General features: G+C 32.5%; 1 protein-coding gene across 2 annotated transcripts in view; it reads left to right on the top strand.

Annotated features, from left to right (window-relative positions):
• Positions 1 to 23,043, top strand: part of LOC124353113 (uncharacterized protein ZK1073.1) — a 128,388-nt gene that overhangs the window by 19,321 nt on the left and 86,024 nt on the right. Inside the window, exon 1 of one of the 2 annotated variants that reach the window (XM_046802948.1) lies at positions 15,549 to 15,588. The exons of the other annotated variant lie outside the window; for it this stretch is intronic. Coding sequence (XP_046658904.1) covers positions 15,565 to 15,588 — 24 coding nt within the window. The 5' untranslated portion in view covers positions 15,549 to 15,564. Of the gene's footprint in view, positions 1 to 15,548; positions 15,589 to 23,043 lie in introns of those variants that run through there. 2 annotated transcript variants of the gene reach the window in all.

Here is a 23,043-nt window from a genome sequence, read left to right as displayed (position 1 = left end):
GATGATGTCTCCTTATATTATACAAAACATCAGACTACCTAATGATCAGTCATTGCAGAATACAGTTACAAAACTAAACAGCAAAATCACATCACAAAGTATTTGCGAAAATACCCTGCTGTTATCAGACGATACTAGTATTTATTTATTTATATTCGGCATACACCATTTTACAACAAATGTTAAATCCGATTCAACAAGACATAAATTATTTTATAATACAGTACAACAAGCAATAATATATTTAAAGATAACAAGCAACAAATAAATAACACCGAACTATATGAACGATTAAAAAAATATGGCAATAATCACAGCAACGATTTATGTGTGTGTGGGGGGAGGGTGCGTGCGAAGGGGGCGTGATGTATGTGTGTATAATATATGTATGGGTGTATAATTAAATCTAACTTGCAGCAGAATATGAAATTTCGACAAGTAATAAAGTATCTTATAATATATATAATAACAAGCAATAAATACATTTATAACATTTAACAAGCAATAAAAAACAAGATAACAAGCAATTATAAAACTTCTTATTATAGTACAATCACAATGCCAGAATGTGTAGAGAAGAATCACTCATGCACTCAATTTTATTTTACTCAAGTTTTGTCATCACACTGATATGTGACCCTCTAAAGGCGTCACCAATCAATCATCACTAACTCCATCATTTGCAGTAAGAAGGCGCACGGCTTGGCTACGAAATCGAGCCACACCAGGAGAGAAAAAGTTCACAGATCCACCTATCTCATTGCCGAGTTGTAAAAGGCGTGGGAGCGTACTGAGTTGCTGGTATAACGTAGAGTACTGAAGCCTCTCAAACAAGTCCTGGGATCTTGTACGACCAGGAATGTGAAAAGGAAGCTCCTGTAACAGCTCAGGGCAGCCCACAACACCATTGATCAACTTCATGCGGAGAACTGAGTCTTGAATCCTTCTGCGAATGTCCAAGTCATGAAGACGGAAGTGACACTTCAGTAGTGGTACAGGGACTTCAAGGTAGTTGTATCCCATTCGGCAGCCAACAACTCTGATGAATCGGACCTGGACTCTCTCAATATCTGATATGAGAGTAGATTGATACGGAGCCCACACAGAAGAGTTGTACTCCAGGAGTGGGTGCACTAGTGTCTTATACAATGTTACTAGAGAGTCAACATGCAGCCCCCCAGAGAAACGAAAAACGAAGCCAAGCGTGGAGTTGGCTCTTCCTGCAAATGAACCGCACATGCTCATCGGAATGGAGAGTTGAAGTAGTTATGATACCAAGGTCCTTCATCTTCCAGACTCTGTGGAGAAGTTCGCTGCCAAGGTAATAGTCATGAAAAAGTAGATTTCGAGATCTGGAAAAGGTCACTTAGATATGTTCAGATCCATAGAGTTTTTAAAGCACCAGTGCTCCACTGCCCTAAGCACTGGCACTGATACTGAGCTAAACTTTAGAAATAATCAGGAATGAAGATTACTCAACACAAAGACAGCATGAGATTATCAGAATCCTGGCAGCCTGCGATTATGAAACCTTATTGAACACTGTTTATTTATACTGGTTGTTGATTGTTAGAGCTTCTCCAATTACGATACAGCCCTGCCCCCTTTCCACACACCTTTACAAGAGAACGTGCATCACTGGCTCTGCCAGTTTTGGTTTAATATCCTTTGACGTATTTGATATTCATGATACCAGCCGCATAAGTATAAGCCTTAATAAGACTACTAAAGTATAAGATGCATGGGAGAGAAAATGTAAAAGAATATAAACTCTTAATTTCAAATATTTAAATGTCTCCATACTAGGTCAATAATCAGACAACAGGTCAGGTTCTGATTTCCCATCACATAATTCTGATCACATACTCAACATATAATATATACCTGTATATATATATATATATATACATAATGTATATATATCACATATATTGTTCAAATATTTAATTCCCTATTTTATGTTTTCGACAACTATGACGTCACACTAAACAGGTTGTAGTTTATCATTTTCTCTTTAATTTAAATATAGTGTGTAAGTAGGAAAGACGAGGTAAGAAAAGCGTAGACTGAAGAAGGAATCATTTCCTCTACTTTCTATATTTTGCTAAATTAAATAATGTATTTTTGTAGTATACATAATATTTTGTCGAAGTTGTTTTTTAACACTTCATGGTTCTCAACAATATGTGTGTATTAATAACTCATTATTACAATAACAGAATGTACACTATACATAATAATAATATTACATTTTTAGTATTTACATAACTTCTACTAAATCACTTTGGAGGCTAATACGAGGATAAATAACGTTATTGTTGCTGTTAAGGACATTTTACAGCACTTAATGTACATGATTTTGTAATTTCTTATTAACAAACGTTCAAACGTTCTATTACATTGTTTGGCAACTCTAACATGCTTTCATGTGTTGCCAGCACATAGAGCTCTTCTCTACTTTAAAATTAAAAAAATAAAAGTTCATCCTTTCATCTTGTATGCTCGAAGAAGGAGTGGAATGGAAAAGGGTCCTAATGGATATTTATCACAGTACATACGCATATATACCACATTATGAGGATAAACTGGAGGGGAAGCAGAACAGAACATACCTCTTTGTTTAAAAAAAATTGTGAAAACGAGTTCAATAACGTACAGTTAATAACCTGAAAATGGACGTAGTAGTAAAAATAGAATATACGCGACTAAATGTGGTAAAAAAGTTCAGTTAATCAAACCACAGCAGTTATTCGCTGAGCGTTAGCGACGAAGCATATAACTCGAGAGTTTGGAAAAAAATTAATTTCTGTATGTCTCTTTGCACGATAACTCGAAAACGAAATGAACTTTAAACTTAAAATTATGCTTGAATCTGCAAAGTTGCAAGGGACAACATTGAGTTAATTGATGGTGCATGTTACTCGTAACTTGACTGAGCGTTAGTGTTTGACTGAACTTTTGTAAAATGTTCAACGGTAATATCACAGAATAAATAAATTTGCAAACAAACTGACTACAATAATTGTGAAAGTTTAACTTATAACAAAGTAACACATGTAGCTTAACCATACGTAAGATATCGCGAAGTATTTCGTCTGTAGGCTTACTTTTTTGTAGGAGACTTAAATTGTTACATAGACAATAATGAGTTGTATTATGGTATTATGTGTAGTACCATACAAATTGGATGAGCTTCATCGAAGCTCAGTAGGTTGATACAATTTCTCTTGTCTACCGAGGTGATGTAAAATTACTTTTTTGAATTGTCTATCTGTTTGTCCGCATATATGTCATGAATATGTCAAAAATGAAAGGTTTAGATTTAAAATGTTGCATGCATCCTTAGCAAACCTGTTAAAACAATACGTGAGGTGGCTTACTCCAGCCTTGTTTTATTTGACTGGAAACTAAAACAAGATATATGTGTGGTAAATTGTACACGATTAAAGGATACGTGGCATTATTAGTACAGAATAGCGGATGTGAAATGAGAAATACAATAACGATCTAAGGAGGAGCTGCTCCATCTTGGTTGTTTGGCATAGTTCCGTCTGTCAAACATCCAATGACTATGGAAAACATTTCAACCTGTTTCAACTTTGGCATGAATTTTGACTGTTTGGCAGGGATGCAACTATTATACAGCCCGACCAATGTGGTACTAGGAACCTTGACATAGTTATTCGAAATGATTGTTTAATGCAATGGTATGTTCTTTTTAAATAAACAAAATAGTGAATCTGTAAAATAGCTACAATATACAACCCGTCACGTGACTGCCAAGCTAGAAAGCATTAGGTTACTAGTGTCTTGAATAGATGGTTAATTTATTTGTTTATTTTATTTTCAACTCGATTAGCATTATTTATTGTGTAACTGTTGTTCATTCATAACGTTTGGAAATGTAATCAAGTATGCAAATTACAAGATTTATTGAAAACTCATTTATTAAACACAACTTTCATAGAATCGCAATAACCAATACTCATGAGTCAAAGTTGTTGTGGATTGGAATATAGAAAGAATACTGGAATTATCTACCCGGTCTAATCGATTACTTGATAAGGTGGCCCCGTTATCAACCCTTATCAAGTTTGTTTGGACAGTCGTTTACGTAGCTTCGTCAATAATCTATGCTACTGAACCTGTGGAGATTGATATATTTGGAACTGTTTTTGTTTACATGTTTGAATCTTAATTTATTCCAAGTTGTGTTGTATATATTTTTAGGATAATTGTGTTTGGTAAGTAGTGATTATACATAAATAAAATAATTAAATAATTCTGTTGGTTCAAAATGCTGACGTGTTGGGGTAGAGATTTTCAAGTAAAAAGAATACCAATTGTTGGTTACGGCTTCACCGTACAGACAAGAAATTCTGAAATGTGCACTGGTTTTCGTAGGGTTTACAGGGCCCCTTTGTTAATTTAATAAAATATCATATGTGGGATATGTATAAGGTTGTATATATAATTTTAAGTTATAATATAGGCTATAAGTTAAAAAGCAAATATACTCGTATATATTATATTAATTAGGCTATTTGGTACGTAAAAATAATATTAGACAAAAATAGCCGCATTAAAAATTCTAAATAGCGTAATAAAAGGATATTTAGTCGTAAGCACATAAATATATAGTTTTATGGGTTTCAGAAATAAAAAATTTTATGTTTACAGCAAAAAGAGCAGTGGAAAATTTTGACTAATTTTCAGTTGCCAACATTTAAAGCTTTGCTTCCACAAATGGTATTCACTGAAGGTATCCTAATCCTGGATCTAATTCAGAATAAATAAATCCCTAACAGCTCAGGGGGCGAGAGCTAATTTGCTATTTATAGGTCACAACTTGGTATTTTGATCACTGTATGCCTAGTCGATTCAGTGAGTGTTGAGAGTGAATCGCCGCCCACCTCTGCCGTGACGTAGAGAAAGGCCGGTTCACATGCAGGCAACAGTAGTGCCAACTCAACTGCTTGCGCCTTTATATTGTTAGTAAACAGCTCTCAACACTCGATGGATAGACTTTAGAGGACTGGCTCCTAGGAAACAATCGTCAGTCGCGCTAGATTTGGTGAGAACCGAATGGAATGGCGATAGGGTTTTAAATACCAGATGATGTTTCATAGGTTGCATTTTGTTTTGCTCAGTGCAATTAAAACCAACCGACAGAGAAGTAAATAGTAGGCCTAATTATATAACGTTCAGGCAACAGGATAAATAAGTGAATGTAGAGCTGACCATAGTTTTATTGATGGGAAATGCATCTTTAGATTCAACCAAAAACTAGGAATCGCCTCTTGGGCTATAAGAGGTTGAGTGGGGTGGACACCTGAGATTGGGCAGTGAAATAGTTCTTTTTGGTGGCCATCTATGAGGTAAGGTGGAGAATTCCGTGACACGTGGTTGGAAGTTTCAAATATTTTAATATTTGTTACTGAAATAGTTAGGGCCTGAAGTTGGAGGCCTAGTCGTTCCAATGCTAAAATGTGCTATCAATCGAATTGTTCTGGTTGCGCGCTATCTTGCGGCGAACGAAAGAAACAGTGATTATAAATATAAGTTACTGCTGTAAATAATTAAACGTGTTATATTGAGCAAGCTCTAGCGATAATAAAATATAGGTACCCAATATTTTGAATGTTATCAGTGAAAAGTAGAAGAGTTTTGTAAGTTCTACAACTCTAATTAAATATATGGACGCTATCTGTGTAGGGTTGTTGCAATATTGAGGCTAGTTCCGATATTTGTTATCGATATCAATATCAAGCTTGGATATCGATATACCGATATTATCGAATCCAAATATCGATATCCTCAATATTGACCGATATCGATAAATAAGGGAAGGGGAATGATTAAATTGGTGTATAAAACCTTTGATTGTATGACTGTGTGTAACTAGCATAATCAAAGATACAACTTACGAGTTCATTTCCAAAATAATGGTTTTAATACAAGTACAACTTAATACATTAAAAAATAAACCATTATTTAAAGATAAAAAAGAAATTCCTTAAATTATTGTATTTAACATTTTTTAACTAAGAATCATTTGAAGCACAATTATTAAGGAACAATTGACAAAGTAAGAATAAAAATTACAATTTTACATTTCAATATAAATCTATAAGAATCTAAATTGAGTTTTAAGAACACAATTACAGTTTAAGAAGCAACTATATTATATAATGTGCTTAACTGAACCAAGCATCGTCTGGTTACTTTTTACTTTATCTGCATCCAAAGTTAATTTCTTTGCTGGCGTTGCATTTAACAACTGAACAAAGCAAGTTGTTTGAGTTTTGCTTTCGTAAAACTGATAAAGCCAAAATAATAAATAATTACAACTTTTCATTCAATATGATATCAAAACCCCGATATTTTTATATTTATTCCGATATCACGATAATATCGGATAATATATATCGATATCAATATAGGAAATATCGAAACGATAATATCGCAACTTCCCCTCGTATGTGCCACTGAACAGAACTAGATTTACCGAACATTTCTCACACCATCCTTCTATGATACATTAAGCAAAGAGTGTCCATACTTTGCCATACTTTCCAATCTTAAGAAATAAATATTGTCTTTTAAAATATATAAGAACGTAGCCAGAAAAAAATTTATGGAGAGGTCCAGACAAATGATTATGTCCTGTTTGTCCCGTAGTTTAAGGAACAAAATGGGGCCTTACTGTCTGTCCACTACGGCGTTCCTTAAAAAGTTTTTGACCCATTTCTTTGTTGAGAACGATCTTTCAGCAGTATACAGGGTGTCAATTAAGTCTGGAACCTCTTTTTTAATTTTTAAACCACCATTTAAAAAAATACCAAAGTTCACACGTGCTTACTGGTGATAGTAATGCACATATCTGCCCAATTACCGACCAGATAATCCCTTTGGGGGACGGTCCACAAGGAGTCAGACAAAATTCTTAATTAGCAGCATAGGTCAAGTTTGGTATCAAATTAAAGGTCTTACTTAACAAGGTACAATGCCGCAAACCGGACTTCAAAAGGTGGATTCATTCAGTAGTTATAGCTATTTGAATTTTAAAACAATTGAACAATGTAAATTATTAAGTATTACAAGTAAACACCAATTTTTAAGTACCTGTGATCAAAGTAAGTGTTCAAAATGTTCCTCTACCATCGTCTGGCAATATCCTAGGCGGTTGTAAAAGCCATCCACTGCATTTTGAAGGTAGTCACGAGGAATATCTTGAGCTTCTTGGACTATGAGATTTCTTAGGTGCGCCAAATCTCGAGGCTTAATACGATAAACTTTATCTTTGAGGTATCCCCAAAGAAAAAAATCCAGTGGAGATAGATCTGGGGAAAGAGCAGGCCACTCTACTGCACCACGTCTTCCAATCCATCTGTGAAGAAATATTGTATCCAAGTATTTTTTAACAAGGAGAGCAAAGTGTGGTGGCGCGCCATCTTGTTGGAAATAAATTCTTTGAAATTGTCGACCAAGAGCAGCTTGTAGTGCAGGAATTATCTCATTTTGGAGCATTGCTAGATACGAGTCACCATTTAAATTACCATTGATAAATAATGGCCCCATAATTTGATTTCCTATAATACCTGCCCAAACGTTAAGTTTCTGTGGATGCTGTGTATGACTCAATCTGCCACTTTCACATTCTAACAGTAGTTGTGTTATTGGTAATAATTATTGATTCCTGGCTTCGATTACTACATTGTCAGATGATGGGAGGGGAACATTTTGAACACTTACTTTGATCACAGGTACTTAAAAATTGGTGTTTACTTGTAATACTTAATAATTTACATTGTTCAATTGTTTTAAAATTCAAATAGCTATAACTACTGAATGAATCCACCTTTTGAAGTCCGGTTTGCGGCATTGTACTTTGCTAAGTAAGACCTTTAATTTGATACCAAACTTGACCTATGCTGCTATTTAAGAATTTTGTCTGACTCCTTGTGGACCGTCCCCCAAAGGGATTTTCCGGTCGGTAATTGGGCAGATATGTGCGTTACTATCACCAGTAAGCACGTGTGAACTTTTGGTATTTCTTTCTATTATGGTTCAAAAATTAAAAAAGAGGTTCCAGACTTAATTGACACCCTGTATGTAAGTAATAATAATAGTTTATTTAAAAAATCATTAAAAAAATTGAAAATGTGGAGGATATGGACCCCTTGGACCCCCTCGCTGGCTACGTCCTTGAAAATATAGCTCTTAACTTAGACTTAAACATTAATTGTTATTGTGATTAACGGAGTGTCAAATTATTATGAAATAAGTAGGAATAAATTTAGTAATATCTTCAAATTATTGAAATATTTACGAATATTTCAATAACTTTAGCATCCCTATTTACTCTTAATTGTAATTCAAATCCAAAATTCGATTTTCTCTCGTATAATCGGTTTGAAAAAAGTAAAAAGAATGCACCATCCTCAGAAACCAAACAAGAACAATATTGTTTGTAATTAGAATTCCCTACATGCAGTATTGTGTTTAATATTACGGTATACTCGTACTACACGTAGTAAAGAATACATTACGAATATTTTGACAATTTTCATACGAACCAAACAATGTTGTATATTGTAGTTCAACGTCCTTGTTTCATCGTGCTTATATTGCTAGAGCTATTATTTGGTTGGAACTAATTCAACATGACGTACGTCTAATTTGACTGCAGTTCTAGTTCAACTACTTACCTACAGATAGCACCAACTGTTGTATTGGCAGATGGCGCTGTCATGTGCTGCTCCTTGCGTAATTCTCAGTAACTAACTGCTCAATCTGGAGACGGACAGTACAGTATATACAAATCAATACCTTCAATTCTTTCTCACAAGTACGGATAATGAAAGGTTGTGAACAACTATTAAAACACATAATTCACAAATTTAGGTATTAATATTACGTACACAACCCCTCAAAAAGTATGCTAATGCTTTCTTTTATTTAATAACAACAGTATTCTTTACTATTGTTTAGTGGCAGTGAATTATGATACACCATGAAAATGTGGTAAGGCCCTTTCTTAAACCACCTGGAAGAACATACACCAATCACATATGTTTTTAGTAGTGATGGAAAAAAACCATTTGAAATAAAATTTTGTACACCGCTCTCATATTACTGCTTGTGTCAGTTCCTAATCAGCAACCTACACATTTCAGATTACTTCAGAGCGATGTATGCTTATTTTTGAAAAATGAAAACTTTGTTGAAAAACTCCAACTCGTTTGAATGTTTACATAACATAACCTTAAAACTTAGAAACAGATTCAAGTACTTGCGCAGTAAATAAGTTGTGTTTGTAATGATAAAAAGATAGATGAAACATATGAATTATAATATTGTATGGCTACGTAATACGTAATTAAACAAAAAAGTGGAATTAACAATTAGAAACCTACATAGTTTTATCAAATAATATTCAAACCCGAGCAATTAATTGGTCTGTTTTTTATGAAATTAAATGATGGCTTATTGTAAGTATTAAATTTGGTAAAATGTAAGATTGATTTTTGAATATCCTACACTTCCATTGCATGGCAATCGAACTCGAATCATCATATTTTAATTTAAAATGTCATGACGAACACAATTTACTTCGATTTACATTTCTGTAGGTTATCTGTTTATTCAATATTCATTAACATATGTATGAATTTCATATAATATATATATATATATATATATATATATATATATATATATATATCCGTAATAGTTGGGCACAAATGTAATGTAAATAGCTTATTTTCCGCATAAATTTTAGTGGGTCTACTGTAAAGATTACTACTTTTACGTATAGCACTGATAATAATTTCTCATTAAATTACTGAAAAATTACTTTCAAATAAATGTGTCCCAATAAATCTTGCATAACTATAGCATTTAAAAATTCTTTTAGGGAAAATACCCCATAATTTAAGAATAAACTTAATTAAATAGCCATAAATTGGGTCGTTGAAACAAAATCAGGTTGATAATCATTTTTATTTTTTTAATTTGTAAAAAAGATGGAGCGTTCTTCTACGATTTTAAACGGCAGATGTTCCCACACGGAATCATGTATCAGCCTAATTAAAAATTCGATCAAGTTTGATCATACGTGGTAACAACAAATTTGATGGAGCGGTTTAATAAAGTTGTCTTTGTTTGATTATATGTATTAAATCTCGTTTACTAGATAACGTCGTATGATCAGACTGATAAAGTTTGATGATGTGGTTGAATAGTCGATTAAGACTAATCTACATTAACACATTTCATATTATATCGACAGATAATCTGACAAAATACTTTCACGATAACTTATTATTTTACATTTTACAGCATGTGCATGGCATTTACCAACGCTACTATAGTGTAAAGTTGCCTATATTAAATTTTGATCAGGTTTGATTATGGGCTTATCAAAGTTTGTGTTTGTGTTGAAATGAGGTAACTGGTACGATAAATTGCAGGACTTCAACTCAATAGCCAACTGTAATTAAAGGAATTAAGCAATTACGACCTTACGTAGGTCTACTGTATGGAGCTTACGAGTAGAATAACTCCGCCTGTCAATCATTTGTCATACATTCCTAAAACATTGAGCATATTAGACTATGAATTTTACTTACGGTACGTTTTTAATAAAATAACATTAAGTATTTAATTTTTAATTACAATAAATTATTATTATTTAATCAACTGTTTTCTTAATTTGGATGAATTTTGTGTTTACATAGTATTATTAACCATATTGTTTCGGTCTTTGATCTTGTTTTATTTTTGTCTATTAGACTATTTTCATTGGTTAGCAATTCTAACTTTGGTAATTAATGTAATACGATTGTAACATCTTTTAGTACTATTGACTGTATTTCTACTTTTGTATTGTTGAATTGGCGTCGGAAATACAATTCACTCGAACCAGCAGTGGTTATACACGTGCAGCGCCTACTAAATTACGCGCAAAACAGCGGGTAACTGCTAGCAGTGCAGATATAAGAGACAATGTAATCTAACTTTTACATTTAAAGACTGCTATGAAACATAAATTAGTTGTCTTTTTACAAAAGTAGGCTTCTAAAAGCTGTGTATGTCTACATATTTTCTTGATCGGGAAAGAGGCAAAATCAGGTTTGGAATAAAAAAAATACTAACCTCGGAGTAAATTACAATCACCATAAATATACACTTTTTGACACATTTTCTTGATCATGGGAAGAAGGAAAAATTAACGTTGGTATCGGAAATATAATTCACTCGAACCAGAAGTGATTAAACAGGTGCAAAACCTACGCAATCGCGTGTGGAGCCGCGGGTAACTACTAGTAGGTATATATTTAAATGGACACTATGCATACGTTAAACGTACAGTAATTATCAATAAATTCCGAAAATTTCTAAATTACGCACAGGACTAACCATACTGTTAACAACGACTTAAACGATACTCTTAAGTTGAATAAGGCAGATAAAGACATTGCGGGCGGGAAGAAGACTGAAAATACGAAAGCGTTAGGAGTATTTAAAAAAAAAATCAACACAGATTCTATATTAATACGATTTTTTAAAATTAAATAACACCCAATTTTATATATAATTCTCCCAAAGGGAGCAACAAATTTGTAATTCTAAAATATGTAATTAATATTTTTTCCGTAAAATATTATACATGGTGGAAAAATTAACTCGTATTTTTCAAAATAAAAGTGTTGTCACTCCCTAAAGCCATATATCACATACTTACTGTAAAAATTTGATATCTTTATCATCAGCAGTTTTCAATTTATTGTGCCTGATTATAAAATAGCCCAAAATGACTACTTCAGATGTCCATATAATTCCTCGTGAAGTGATAAAATTGTTCTTTCTCTGTATTCTAGAAGAGTACCTTGAAAGATTATTATAATAAAATTTTTAAACATTACTCAAACTATAATCGATTTCAACACCTTAAACTGTTGCAGAGAGGCGGGGTAAGTATAACGGCCTATTCTTGGAATCGCAATTCAGGAATTCGCTCTTATCTATCCCTCCCCCCTTACCCCTCGCTACAACAAAAGTAATCTCCCTACAATAAAGTTGCTCACATTGCTAGATCTACTCCACCCTCCTCCCTAGATACACGACATATACACTGGTACAAGCAAGGCTACAGTGTCATGCTGTGTGTTGCCCTACACCGCAAACTCGTGTATAATTAATTAATTTAGTACCTGTTTCCTGCCTCAACCGCAACCGCTACACGAGTTCCTGCCTGGAACAAAACAGAACTAAACCCGTACACAATATACTGTCTATTTTTAACCAGATTAACCTTAACCTAGTTACACTGTAACGAGTTCACATTGTTTTATATGTAAAAATTTTCGTTATAATTTTAAAACTAACATGTGCTGTGTAAGATAAATTATTATTTTTAGCGAGCAACCTGTAATAGGGAGAATAATTTTATACGGAGTGTTCAAAATGTGGTAAAATACTCTGGAATATGGTTAAATAGGTAAGAATGTACAAAACAGTTTCTCTAACACTATATATCTCACATACACACAAGGATGTAGGCAGTGAGGGGTTTCAAGGGGTCTGGACCCCCCCAAAGTTTAATTTTTTTAAAATTTTTTTTAGTTAACAATTATTATTATTATTTAAATAGATCAGTATTACTGATATTTACTGATAAAAGATCGTTCTCCACAAAGAAACGGGTCAAGAACTTTTTAAGGAAGAAAATGGGACCTTAGTCTCTGTCCCACTGCGAGAAAAAAATCAGTTGTCTGGAGCCCCCCCTCCCAATTTATTTTCTGCCTACGTCCTTGCATAATATGTATTGAACACAACTTTGTTCAAACATAATCAAGCATACATGGCACATAGTATGTGACGTCGACGTCAGATAGAATTGAAATCTTTGAAGAGTCTGGTACAAATTAGTACAGTTCATTCCCTGATTAAAAAAAGCTGGACCAAATCATTCGTTTAGAACTGGAATAATTTGTTTAGTGGATGGCATTTCCGTAGAATACTAGAATACTCGTCCTCGTAGTCAAGGTCTTGAAAATTACTCTAGAATAAATATTAAAGAGTGCGAGATTTTAATAATGGAAGCAACTTTAAAATTCATGAGAATAAACTTCGAGGAGAGGAGAGATGCACTATCATAGAACTCTCATAGAGGTTGCATGCAAAATTTAAAACCTTCAGTAGAGATCTTTCTCAAGATGTCTTGCCACATGATACATTTACATTTTTTTCACTCGCAGTAGGTTTCATAGCAATGTTTAAATAATAACAGTTATTGTGAGATAGTGTAGGTACTAAAACGCAAGAGTGTGCTAAAATCAAATGTTTTCACCTTGTATTGACTTTTTAGTGTATTTTTTCATTTTACGGTATAGATAAGCTACATGTGTTAATTTGCCACACATTACAAACTCTCATATGATTGTTTGATACCCAGCTTGTTTCCAATTTTATTTATTCTGTTTTCTCGTACCATCATGGTTGCTCATAAGACCAATGTACGATTAGATAACGCTCAGCCAAATCCCATGGAATGGTTGCACCATCATCGAACTCTGTGTTGCCTATATACAAATGAAAATTCATGCAAAATCCCAATTCTACAGGTCATTTCAAGATACCGAATTCATTTCTTTTTCGGAGGAATTGAAATTTGTCCAGCTCCTCGAGTGATGGGCTTCGATAACGCTCAGCCAAATCCCATGGAATGGTTGGACCCATCATCGAACTCTGTGTTGCCTATATACAAATGAAAATTCATGCAAAATCCAATTCTACAGGTCATTTCAAGATACCGAATTCATTTCTTTTTCGGAGGAATTGAAATTTGTCCAGCTCTTCGAGTGATGGGCTTCGATAACGCTCAGCCAAATGCCATGGAGTGATATACACCATCATTAACTCAGTGTTACCTGTAGAGAAATGAAGGTTCTTGCAAAATTCAAATTCTATAGGTCAATTCGAGATAACGAGTTCAATTTGTTTTCGGAGGAATTTAAATTTGTCCAGCTCTTAGAGTTATAGGCTTCGCTAACGCTCAGCCAATGATGCAATATTCATATATTTTTAGGTCAAAAGCATACCTTCCTTATCACCAAATTTCTTGATCTGTATTTTTATTCCTTACGTAGTAGGAAGAATACATAAAAATTCTTAACCTTCTTCCGAACTTATTTAAATGAAGATAACTAGTATGACACCTCAGAAGCGCTGTGTAAATGAAAAGGATTGCCAACATTGTAAGCTAATAAACCAGAGAAGCTTCCGTTTATATTGGATTGTACAACAGGTGCAGACGTTTGAAATCTGATGCAATCATTTCCTCATCTGTACAACAGATTTTTGTTTTAGTGGTGCAATCGTTTTACTGTTGGAATAAGTTTTAAAAAATGTTCACGCAACATTTTTTTGCTAGATAAGAATATGTTTTTACAATACGTATGTGAAAGAATGCGGTAAAATAAGTTGTTTTATTTATAATTAATACATTTTCTCAAAAAAACTTTAATAAAATAGTAATTTTTATAAATTAAAAATCGTTAAAAATGTTACTTCCTGAAGGAAGTGACTCGTGCACATCGTGTGAACACAGATTGTTTTCTTCAGACGTTTTATTTGGGCCTTATTATAAAATTGTTAAAAATTTCTCCTGATAACGCTCGTAAATTTCTCGTGGAGTGTGAACACATTTTTTATTGTCTCTACCTTCAAGGAAGTATACTTTTCTTCTTAAAAGGTGTATGCAATTTGAAATTATTATGACTATTTATAAGATTATCACACCCAAAAGTGGATTTCATCAAGGTAAATACAACTGGTCAATTTCCATACTACACACCATGGGTTAACAGTTATGGTTTTAGAGTTTACAAATTAAAACTGGTAAGACCTTAACAAATAAAAAAACTGTATTGTTTTATTTTGATCAGAATTTGTTTAAAAGAAACCCTTCAAAAAATTGAAACATTTCAAAATAAAGCCACTTTGATAAAAAATCGTCATTAAACTTTGTAATTCCCAACGCGATTATCGGCATATTTGCGAAAATTGCCGACGATTGATATTTTGAATCGTATAGGTCACTTTTATAGGCATTTTGACATATCAACTGCAAAACAGCCTGGCATTATCCGCTATAGTACAAAAACTCGCTCTGACACTAAAAGGGTTAAATCGACGATCGATATACGACTGTGTCCAATATTACTTTGGAGAGATAGAGTTGCGTCAAATTTGAAGAATGTTTAGAAAAAAAATTCGAACATTGCTTTAGAAGTGCAAAATGCATCCTCCCCAAAGCAAATTCCAATACCTGTTTGAAGCAAAACAATTAGTAAAGTTCACACAAGAAAAGATCAAACCAGCCCATAAACCAGGCTGGTCTGTGGGGCGACTGAGCGGTACAGTTCAGGCTTATTGTAAACACCCGTCAAATACGCTCGGTTTACATGGTGTCCGCAAATATTTCCAAATGCCGGTGAAGCGGCGCGCGCACACCGAAGCTCTCTTCAGTTGTGCTTTGGCGTCGGCGTCGTCACCATGTATCGCTCTTCCGACAGCACGGTAACCCTTGCATGTCTTTATCTGTGTACCGTAGTCGTACCGTGTTCGTCTGCGAGAGTACCGTCACTCTCAACAATATGGTCGTCCTTGAACATCCAACCGCTGTCACCCTTAAGTGTCTAGCAAAACGTCAACAACTCTGGTTACCGAGATAAGAAATAGGCGCGATTTTTGGAAACAGTCCAACACACTAACAAAGGGTAAAGGGGAAGGAACGTTTTGTTTGTCGTAATTTCTCTCTCGCGTCAGCGGGACTGGGAGTGGTGCAACGCTTTGTTTACGTCTAGCGATCTTCCGAAATGTAAATTACGTTTACGGCCAATAAATCACGCTTAAAGCGCGATTGTTCACGAAATTGTGTTTCGTTGTTTTCATGCCAACCAGGGCTGTATTTCATGCTCAACAATTAGAGCTTCCCTTTGAAAATTAGCATAAAGGAATTTTTACAGAATTCAGTTTCGAATTGTGAATGGGCAATCATAAAAAACTATTTATATTGCAAATTTCAAGAATAAATTTTACAACTGCAATTTCAAAAGAAAATTCTTAGTTACGTTTGAATGCGATTTGCTTTGTAAAACACAGAATAACAATTAAGTACGTATATTTGTAATGGGCTTAAACTGTACTTTGGAACGTACATTCTATTGTAGATTGTCAGAAAGTTATCACTGAAACGCAATCATAAAAAGCTTATCAATATTTCACGGTAACAATTTTGTTTAAAATTCATTGTAATAAGGTGTAGAGATGCAATGCAATGTTTATTTTTTTGTTCAGCAAGCCATGTCGGAAAATTATAATTAAAACTAAATATAAAAAGCTAATCAATATTTCGTGTTATGGATGTGGTTTAGAAGTTAATTGTAATAATATATGGCGATACAATGCAATGTTTATTGTTTGTTTAGCTAACTATTGCGGAACATTATCATTAAAAATAAATATAAAAAGCTTATCAATATTTCGTGGTATTGATTTTGTTTAAAAGTTAAGTTTAATAAGTTATGGACATGCAACGCAATGTTTATTTTTTGTTTAGCTAACTATTACGGAAAATTATCATTAAAATGAAATATAAAAAACTTATCAATATTTCGTGGTATTGATTTTGTTTAAAAGTTAAGTTTAATAAGTTATGGACATGCAACGTAATGTTTATTTTTTGTTTAGCTAACTATTACGGAAAATTATCATTAAAATGAAATATAAAAAGCTTATCAATATTTCGTGGTATTGATTTTGTTTAAAAGTTAAGTTTAATAAGTTATGGACATGCAATGCAATGTTTATTTTTTGTTTAGCTAACTATTACGGAAAATTATCATTAAAATGAAATATAAAAAGCTTATCAATATTTCGTGGTATTGATTTTGTTTAAAAGTTAAGTTTAATAAGTTATGGACATGCAACGTAATGTTTATTTTTTGTTTAGCTAACTATTACGGAAAATTATCATTAAAATGAAATATAAAAAGCTTATCAATATTTCGTGGTATTGATTTTGTTTAAAAGTTAAGTTTAATAAGTTATGGACATGCAACGTAATGTTTATTTTTTGTTTAGCTAACTATTACGGAAAATTATCATTAAAATGAAATATAAAAAGCTTATCAATATTTCGTGGTATTGATTTTGTTTAAAAGTTAAGTTTAATAAGTTATGGACATGCAACGTAATGTTTATTTTTTGTTTAGCTAACTATTACGGAAAATTATCATTAAAATGAAATATAAAAAGCTTATCAATATTTCGTGGTATTGATTTTGTTTAAAAGTTAAGTTTAATAAGTTATGGACATGCAACGTATAATGTTTATTTTTTGTTTAGCTAACTATTACGGAAAATTATCATTAAAATGAAATATAAAAAGCTTATCAATATTTCGTGGTATTGATTTTGTTTAAAAGTTAAGTTTAATAAGTTATGGACATGCAACGTAATGTTTATTTTTTGTTTAGCTAACTATTACGGAAAATTATCATTAAAATGAAATATAAAAAGCTTATCAATATTTCGTGGTATTGATTTTGTTTAAAAGTTAAGTTTAATAAGTTATGGACATGCAACGTAATGTTTATTTTTTGTTTAGCTAACTATTACGGAAAATTATCATTAAAATGAAATATAAAAAGCTTATCAATATTTCGTGGTATTGATTTTGTTTAAAAGTTAAGTTTAATAAGTTATGGACATGCAACGTAATGTTTATTTTTTGTTTAGCTAACTATTACGGAAAATTATCATTAAAATGAAATATAAAAAGCTTATCAATATTTCGTGGTATTGATTTTGTTTAAAAGTTAATCGTAATACGGCATGGACATGCAATGCAATGTTTATATTTTTGTTTAACTAACTATGTCGCAAAAAAACTAAATATAGCTTATCAATATTTCGTGGTATCAATTTTGTTTCAAAGGTTAATTGTAATAAGGTATGGGGATGCAATGCATGTTTATTTTTTGTTTATTTAGCTATGTCGGAAAATTATCATTGAATTTCTATATTCTATGAATGAAATATAAAAAGCTTATCAGTATATCGTGGTATTGATTTTGTTTAAAAGATGATTGTAATAGTATGGAGATGCAATGCACTTTTTATTTTTTGTTTAATTATGTCGGAATATTATAACGAAAGAGATATACAAAGCTTGTCAATTTTTTTGGATAGATTTTGTTAAACTTTAATTGTTACAGGGTAAGAAGATTAAATTAAATATATATATATATATATATATATATATATATATATATATTTTTTTTTTTTTGTTTAACTAATTACGGTGTGATATTTCATCATCATAAATAATACCGTGTTTGACAATGTTTGTGTAGCAAATCACGAAATTCTGTGTAATAGAATCAATCTTACAATAAATTTCACTGTAAACACGCCAAACAATTAACAAATAAACTGTCTCAAACAGCTTGATACCGGTAGAATATGTGTCGAAAAAAGCAGCTAAATAGACAACACTGCTTGGCTCAGACATGATGAAAAACTCATACAGCGAGTCAGTCATTGTGTATTGTCACAGAAAATATAAAAGCAGACTTTTGTGACGATCTCTTTGTGAACACTCTTAGTTCTTTCAATGACACTCTTCATTGTTTCTCTCGGTAGCAATTTTCTATCTCTTACCCTCCCCCTCTTTCAATTGGGTGGTCCCTCATTTTAAAAATATTGGTATAATTTCGAGCACTTTATAAACGATTTTTAAATATTGTGCTAAAATTACGGTTAGTGAAACCCCCATAATCATGCTTGATTCACCTTCAACCGTACAGAAATTTAAAAAAATTGTAGCAAAATAAGTTTCAGTAAAATCATTAATTTTGTCTACTTCCTTACCAAGCAAGTTTATTGAAATTAAAATTGAGACGGTCATGAATTGTATAACTGTATTTCCTGGTAAATTTTCATCACCAAATCCTTATCACATTATATGTTTTTATTTCTTAATGCAATATTTTGCGTTCCTAACAATAAAATGAGTTCTGAAATGAAAGGGTTAAATCGTATTTGGTCATAGAACGTCAATAAATGTATTACATTTATTGATCTCTTTTAGCACTTTCATTCCTCCACTGTAAAATACGGAGGTCCCGTTTTCATGTAATTCAGTTTTTTTACCTAATTAACTCAGCTTAAAATTCTGAATTAGATTAGGGTTCTTAAATAAAAAAGACGGGATACGATTACTGAGTAAGAGTCTTAAACTTGGAACATGCATTAGATATAATGTTTTGGTATTTATTTACAATACCAAGACCATGGAAAATGGACTTTTTTTCATGGGTTGGGCATTTATAGCCTAGTATTATTATCACAGGTGCATATAAACTGGGGGGAAAGAATATTATTGTATTATATTGATGCCTTTCGGGCATTATTGCGTTAAGGAGCACGGGCATCAGGGGCATCACGTGATCTGGGATTCGACTTTTGCAAGCTCGAGTTAATTTTTTTTCTAAAAGGGCAAGCAGTGCACAGCACTGCGCAGCGGGCAGGCATCGTTGACAGGATTAACGTATTAGTCAGCATCATTTCAGTAACTTATCACTTACCTTAATGAACATCCAATACAAAGGTGTGCCATTACCACTACTGAACTAGGTGGTTAAGAATAGACACGGAGGAACAAAATAGTTCAAAATGGCGTCCCTTCTTTATTTGAGAGAGCCACTACCAAACTGTCAAATATGGATGGTGTTGCCAGAGGTACTGTCAAAAACAGAGTTTCCAGAGAATTAAAAAAATCGTAACTCCTTTGATTTTCGTTGCCGACGAATTCTTTTTTTCACTATTATTTTCAGGAAAAATTGTAGTTTACAGGAAAAAAATGAACATACCTCTCCATGGTCACGATATTGTAAATTGATACCAATGTTTTTTTAAATTCCCACCTTACTTCTGGTTACAATAAAAATACTATAATAATAATAAAAAAAAGAAAAATTAAAAAGCATTAGAGTATGATTTTATGTAAAATTTAACTAATGAATTGTATATCCTCTGCAGTAATACAATTAACTGATAAAACTTTTACATCTATTTTTACATTTCTACTTCTTTGCATACATTAAATAATAATTTAATAATCACTAGTCCACCTAGGTTATCCAATAGCAGTTACAAACCACTAATCTTTTAGAGTGCAACATGAATATTTAATTCGCTATTCAGTTTTAATAATATAAATGAACATTTTATGTCCCATTAAGTATTTAATTTTGAATAGAGTTACCATATAATGGGGTGGATATAAATGTGCCATGATATGTATTTCATTTTAATTTATACATTACGTACATTTGCATACATCAAAGTAGAGACATAATATCCTGAAGTAATTAATTACAAAATTTTATTTATTATATTAAACTGTGATTGCTTACGAATTTTAAAATAATTTTATTCCCTATATCGAATATTTAGAATTTCTCAATAAATTGCTGTTAGAAAGAATCTGTATATTGTAGAAGAATATTGTAGAGAAAGAATCTCGAAATATAATTGTATAGGGTATCTACATAAGAGTCTATAAAGATTCATATATGCTCCTATATGCCCACATATGAATACAATTTCTTTGTACCAGATAAGTTTGTTGGTTCTATCTTTGATCTTTTTAATCTTAAGACCACAGAGACAATTGAAATTAATTAAGTTAATAGCTGTCATGTAAGCCTTATTTTTTGGAGACAAAAACGTTTTATATTTAATTTATAAGGTTATATTCATAAAATTATGTGATTTTTTAAGACAGTGTTGAGTATTAGAACAATCATACAAGCTCGAGAAGTTACAAATACTATTGAAGTGTATGAAGTTTCCAAATGTGTGAAGTATACCAAGATACTTCTGAGTTCTAAAATTTACTAGGGTTTTTAAATGTGCTGTTAGGCTGTACAATTGTAAAGTCCATTAAGGCGTTTCTGTCCTGTGATGTTAAAATGGGCTTATGAGCTGCGAAGTACGTTTCTGAGCTGTAAAGTTTAGTGATGTGTTTCTAAATTGTAAACTTTTACGGTGTTTTTTATGTTTTTTTTTTTTATCTTTGACGATTTTCTTGGTTATTTCTGAATTTTGAAATGCACCAAATTGTTTACTACACAGCTTACTTATATAAGAGCTACGAAGTTTAATAACGTATCTGTATGCTGCGAAGTTTATTATTTGCTTATAATCTGTTATGTGAATAGTTTTTCCATGCGTCAAGAAAGATGGGTTTTCAGAATTAAATGTTCGAATTGGGTCCAAATTTATTACAAAATTAAAAGCAGATATCTGTGTACCTTAGTTAATAATTTGTATCAAATATTTAAATACCCCCTAGATATGATTATGAATGAAGTCTTTGACAGACTCTGGTTTAATTTAACAACGCATTATAATAATAAAAATAGTATATGGGATTGGTAGAAAATGGAATTAGAAAGGTATCATTTGAAGTCGGTCCCGTAATTAAGTGTTAGAAACACATACATTTGATTTGATAAGATATATATCTGAATACATTAACTGCCAAAGGTTCGATAGTTTGGTCTGCGGCCACTACCAAAGTTGGCAATGAATGGACGGACTTCTTCCGCTACCAAAGCTGGCAATGCAGTGCATAGAGATTCGACTCTTTAGTTCAATTTAAACGAGCCCTTTTACAACGTTATTTTTTATTTTTTAGTAACAAATCAGCCAAGTAGGACCTATACGCATAAACAGACCTATGCTGAAAATTACTTTACACGGGTTGTTTCGAATGTCTGGTATATAAGAACAACAACAAGACCTTCTATATAAGAATAACAACAAACCATCTACAATTCTATTGAAAATATTTTAAACATGTTTAAATGTTAATTATTACATCACAATGCTATCAGTAATTAGTAAAATTTTGGAAATCAAGCAGTTATTTTCAATAACCCTGTACAGTAATGATTTTGATTAAATTATTGCAATTTACACTCGTATCAATTAAAAACCGAATCATTTATGGAAGCATAGTCCTTTCGGATTTTTGATAGAACACAATTGAAGGTTAGGTCACCTAAAAGTGTTTTAATCTCCACGTTTCATATTTTTCCTGAGTTGCTGAAAAGCGAAATACATCATATAAAATATATTCTCTTCTGAAGCAGTTCTGCTAAATTTTGACGCTATTGTTTCTTTTATGAGAGTGATTTTCAAATTCCACAAACGCAAATTCCACCAAGGTGACACCCTCTTGCGAAATAACAGTTATAGATATACCGGACAAACATTACATCATCGCTACGCTAAGGCTCAGCTCCCCCTTGCAGGTGAGAACAAATCGTAACGTGTCCAACAGAGACGAGGCGGTGCCTAGAAAAATAGATGATTGTTTTGTGAGCCAGCTAGTACAAGAATACCGTCATTATGAAATGAATCAGCTGACCACTGTTGACGTCAACGTAAACAGGGTTTTGGCGGGAAGCCAGCTGGCCTCGCCGCGCCGCCGCTCCTGCTGCTATTTTTAGACGTTAACAACCTATATCCTCCCAAATATCAATGAGGGTTGGAGACAAGACCAGTTTAAACTGCGATTACATCCAATTATATTCTATCGCCATTGTTTTAACTGCCAGCAGAGAGGTTATGCGTCATAGAAGTAAATGCTTTGTGTAGTTCTTTAATCACTCTTCTCTTTGTTTCATATTAGTAGTAGTGTGCCTTTACTTATTGAACACTGTTTAACAAAACATTAACATTTGCTAACTCAAATGGTTTTAATAACACACTGATTTGATTCTGATCTCATGAAATGAATAAAGGATAATGTAATAAAAATACTCTTTTATATCTGATCCTAAAAATTTGAGAAATTGTTGTTTTATTTTTGTACGAACTGTTTTCGCATGGTCAATTAGTATTTTAACATAACACATATTACTGAACGTTTCTTAAAAGTTAAACATGGAATATCCT

The sequence above is a fragment of the Homalodisca vitripennis genome, chromosome 1, assembly GCF_021130785.1.
Source record: "Homalodisca vitripennis isolate AUS2020 chromosome 1, UT_GWSS_2.1, whole genome shotgun sequence".
NCBI lineage: Eukaryota > Metazoa > Arthropoda > Insecta > Hemiptera > Cicadellidae > Homalodisca > Homalodisca vitripennis.
Note: the sequence above shows the minus strand (reverse complement) of the source record. Positions and strands in the feature narration are given on the sequence as shown.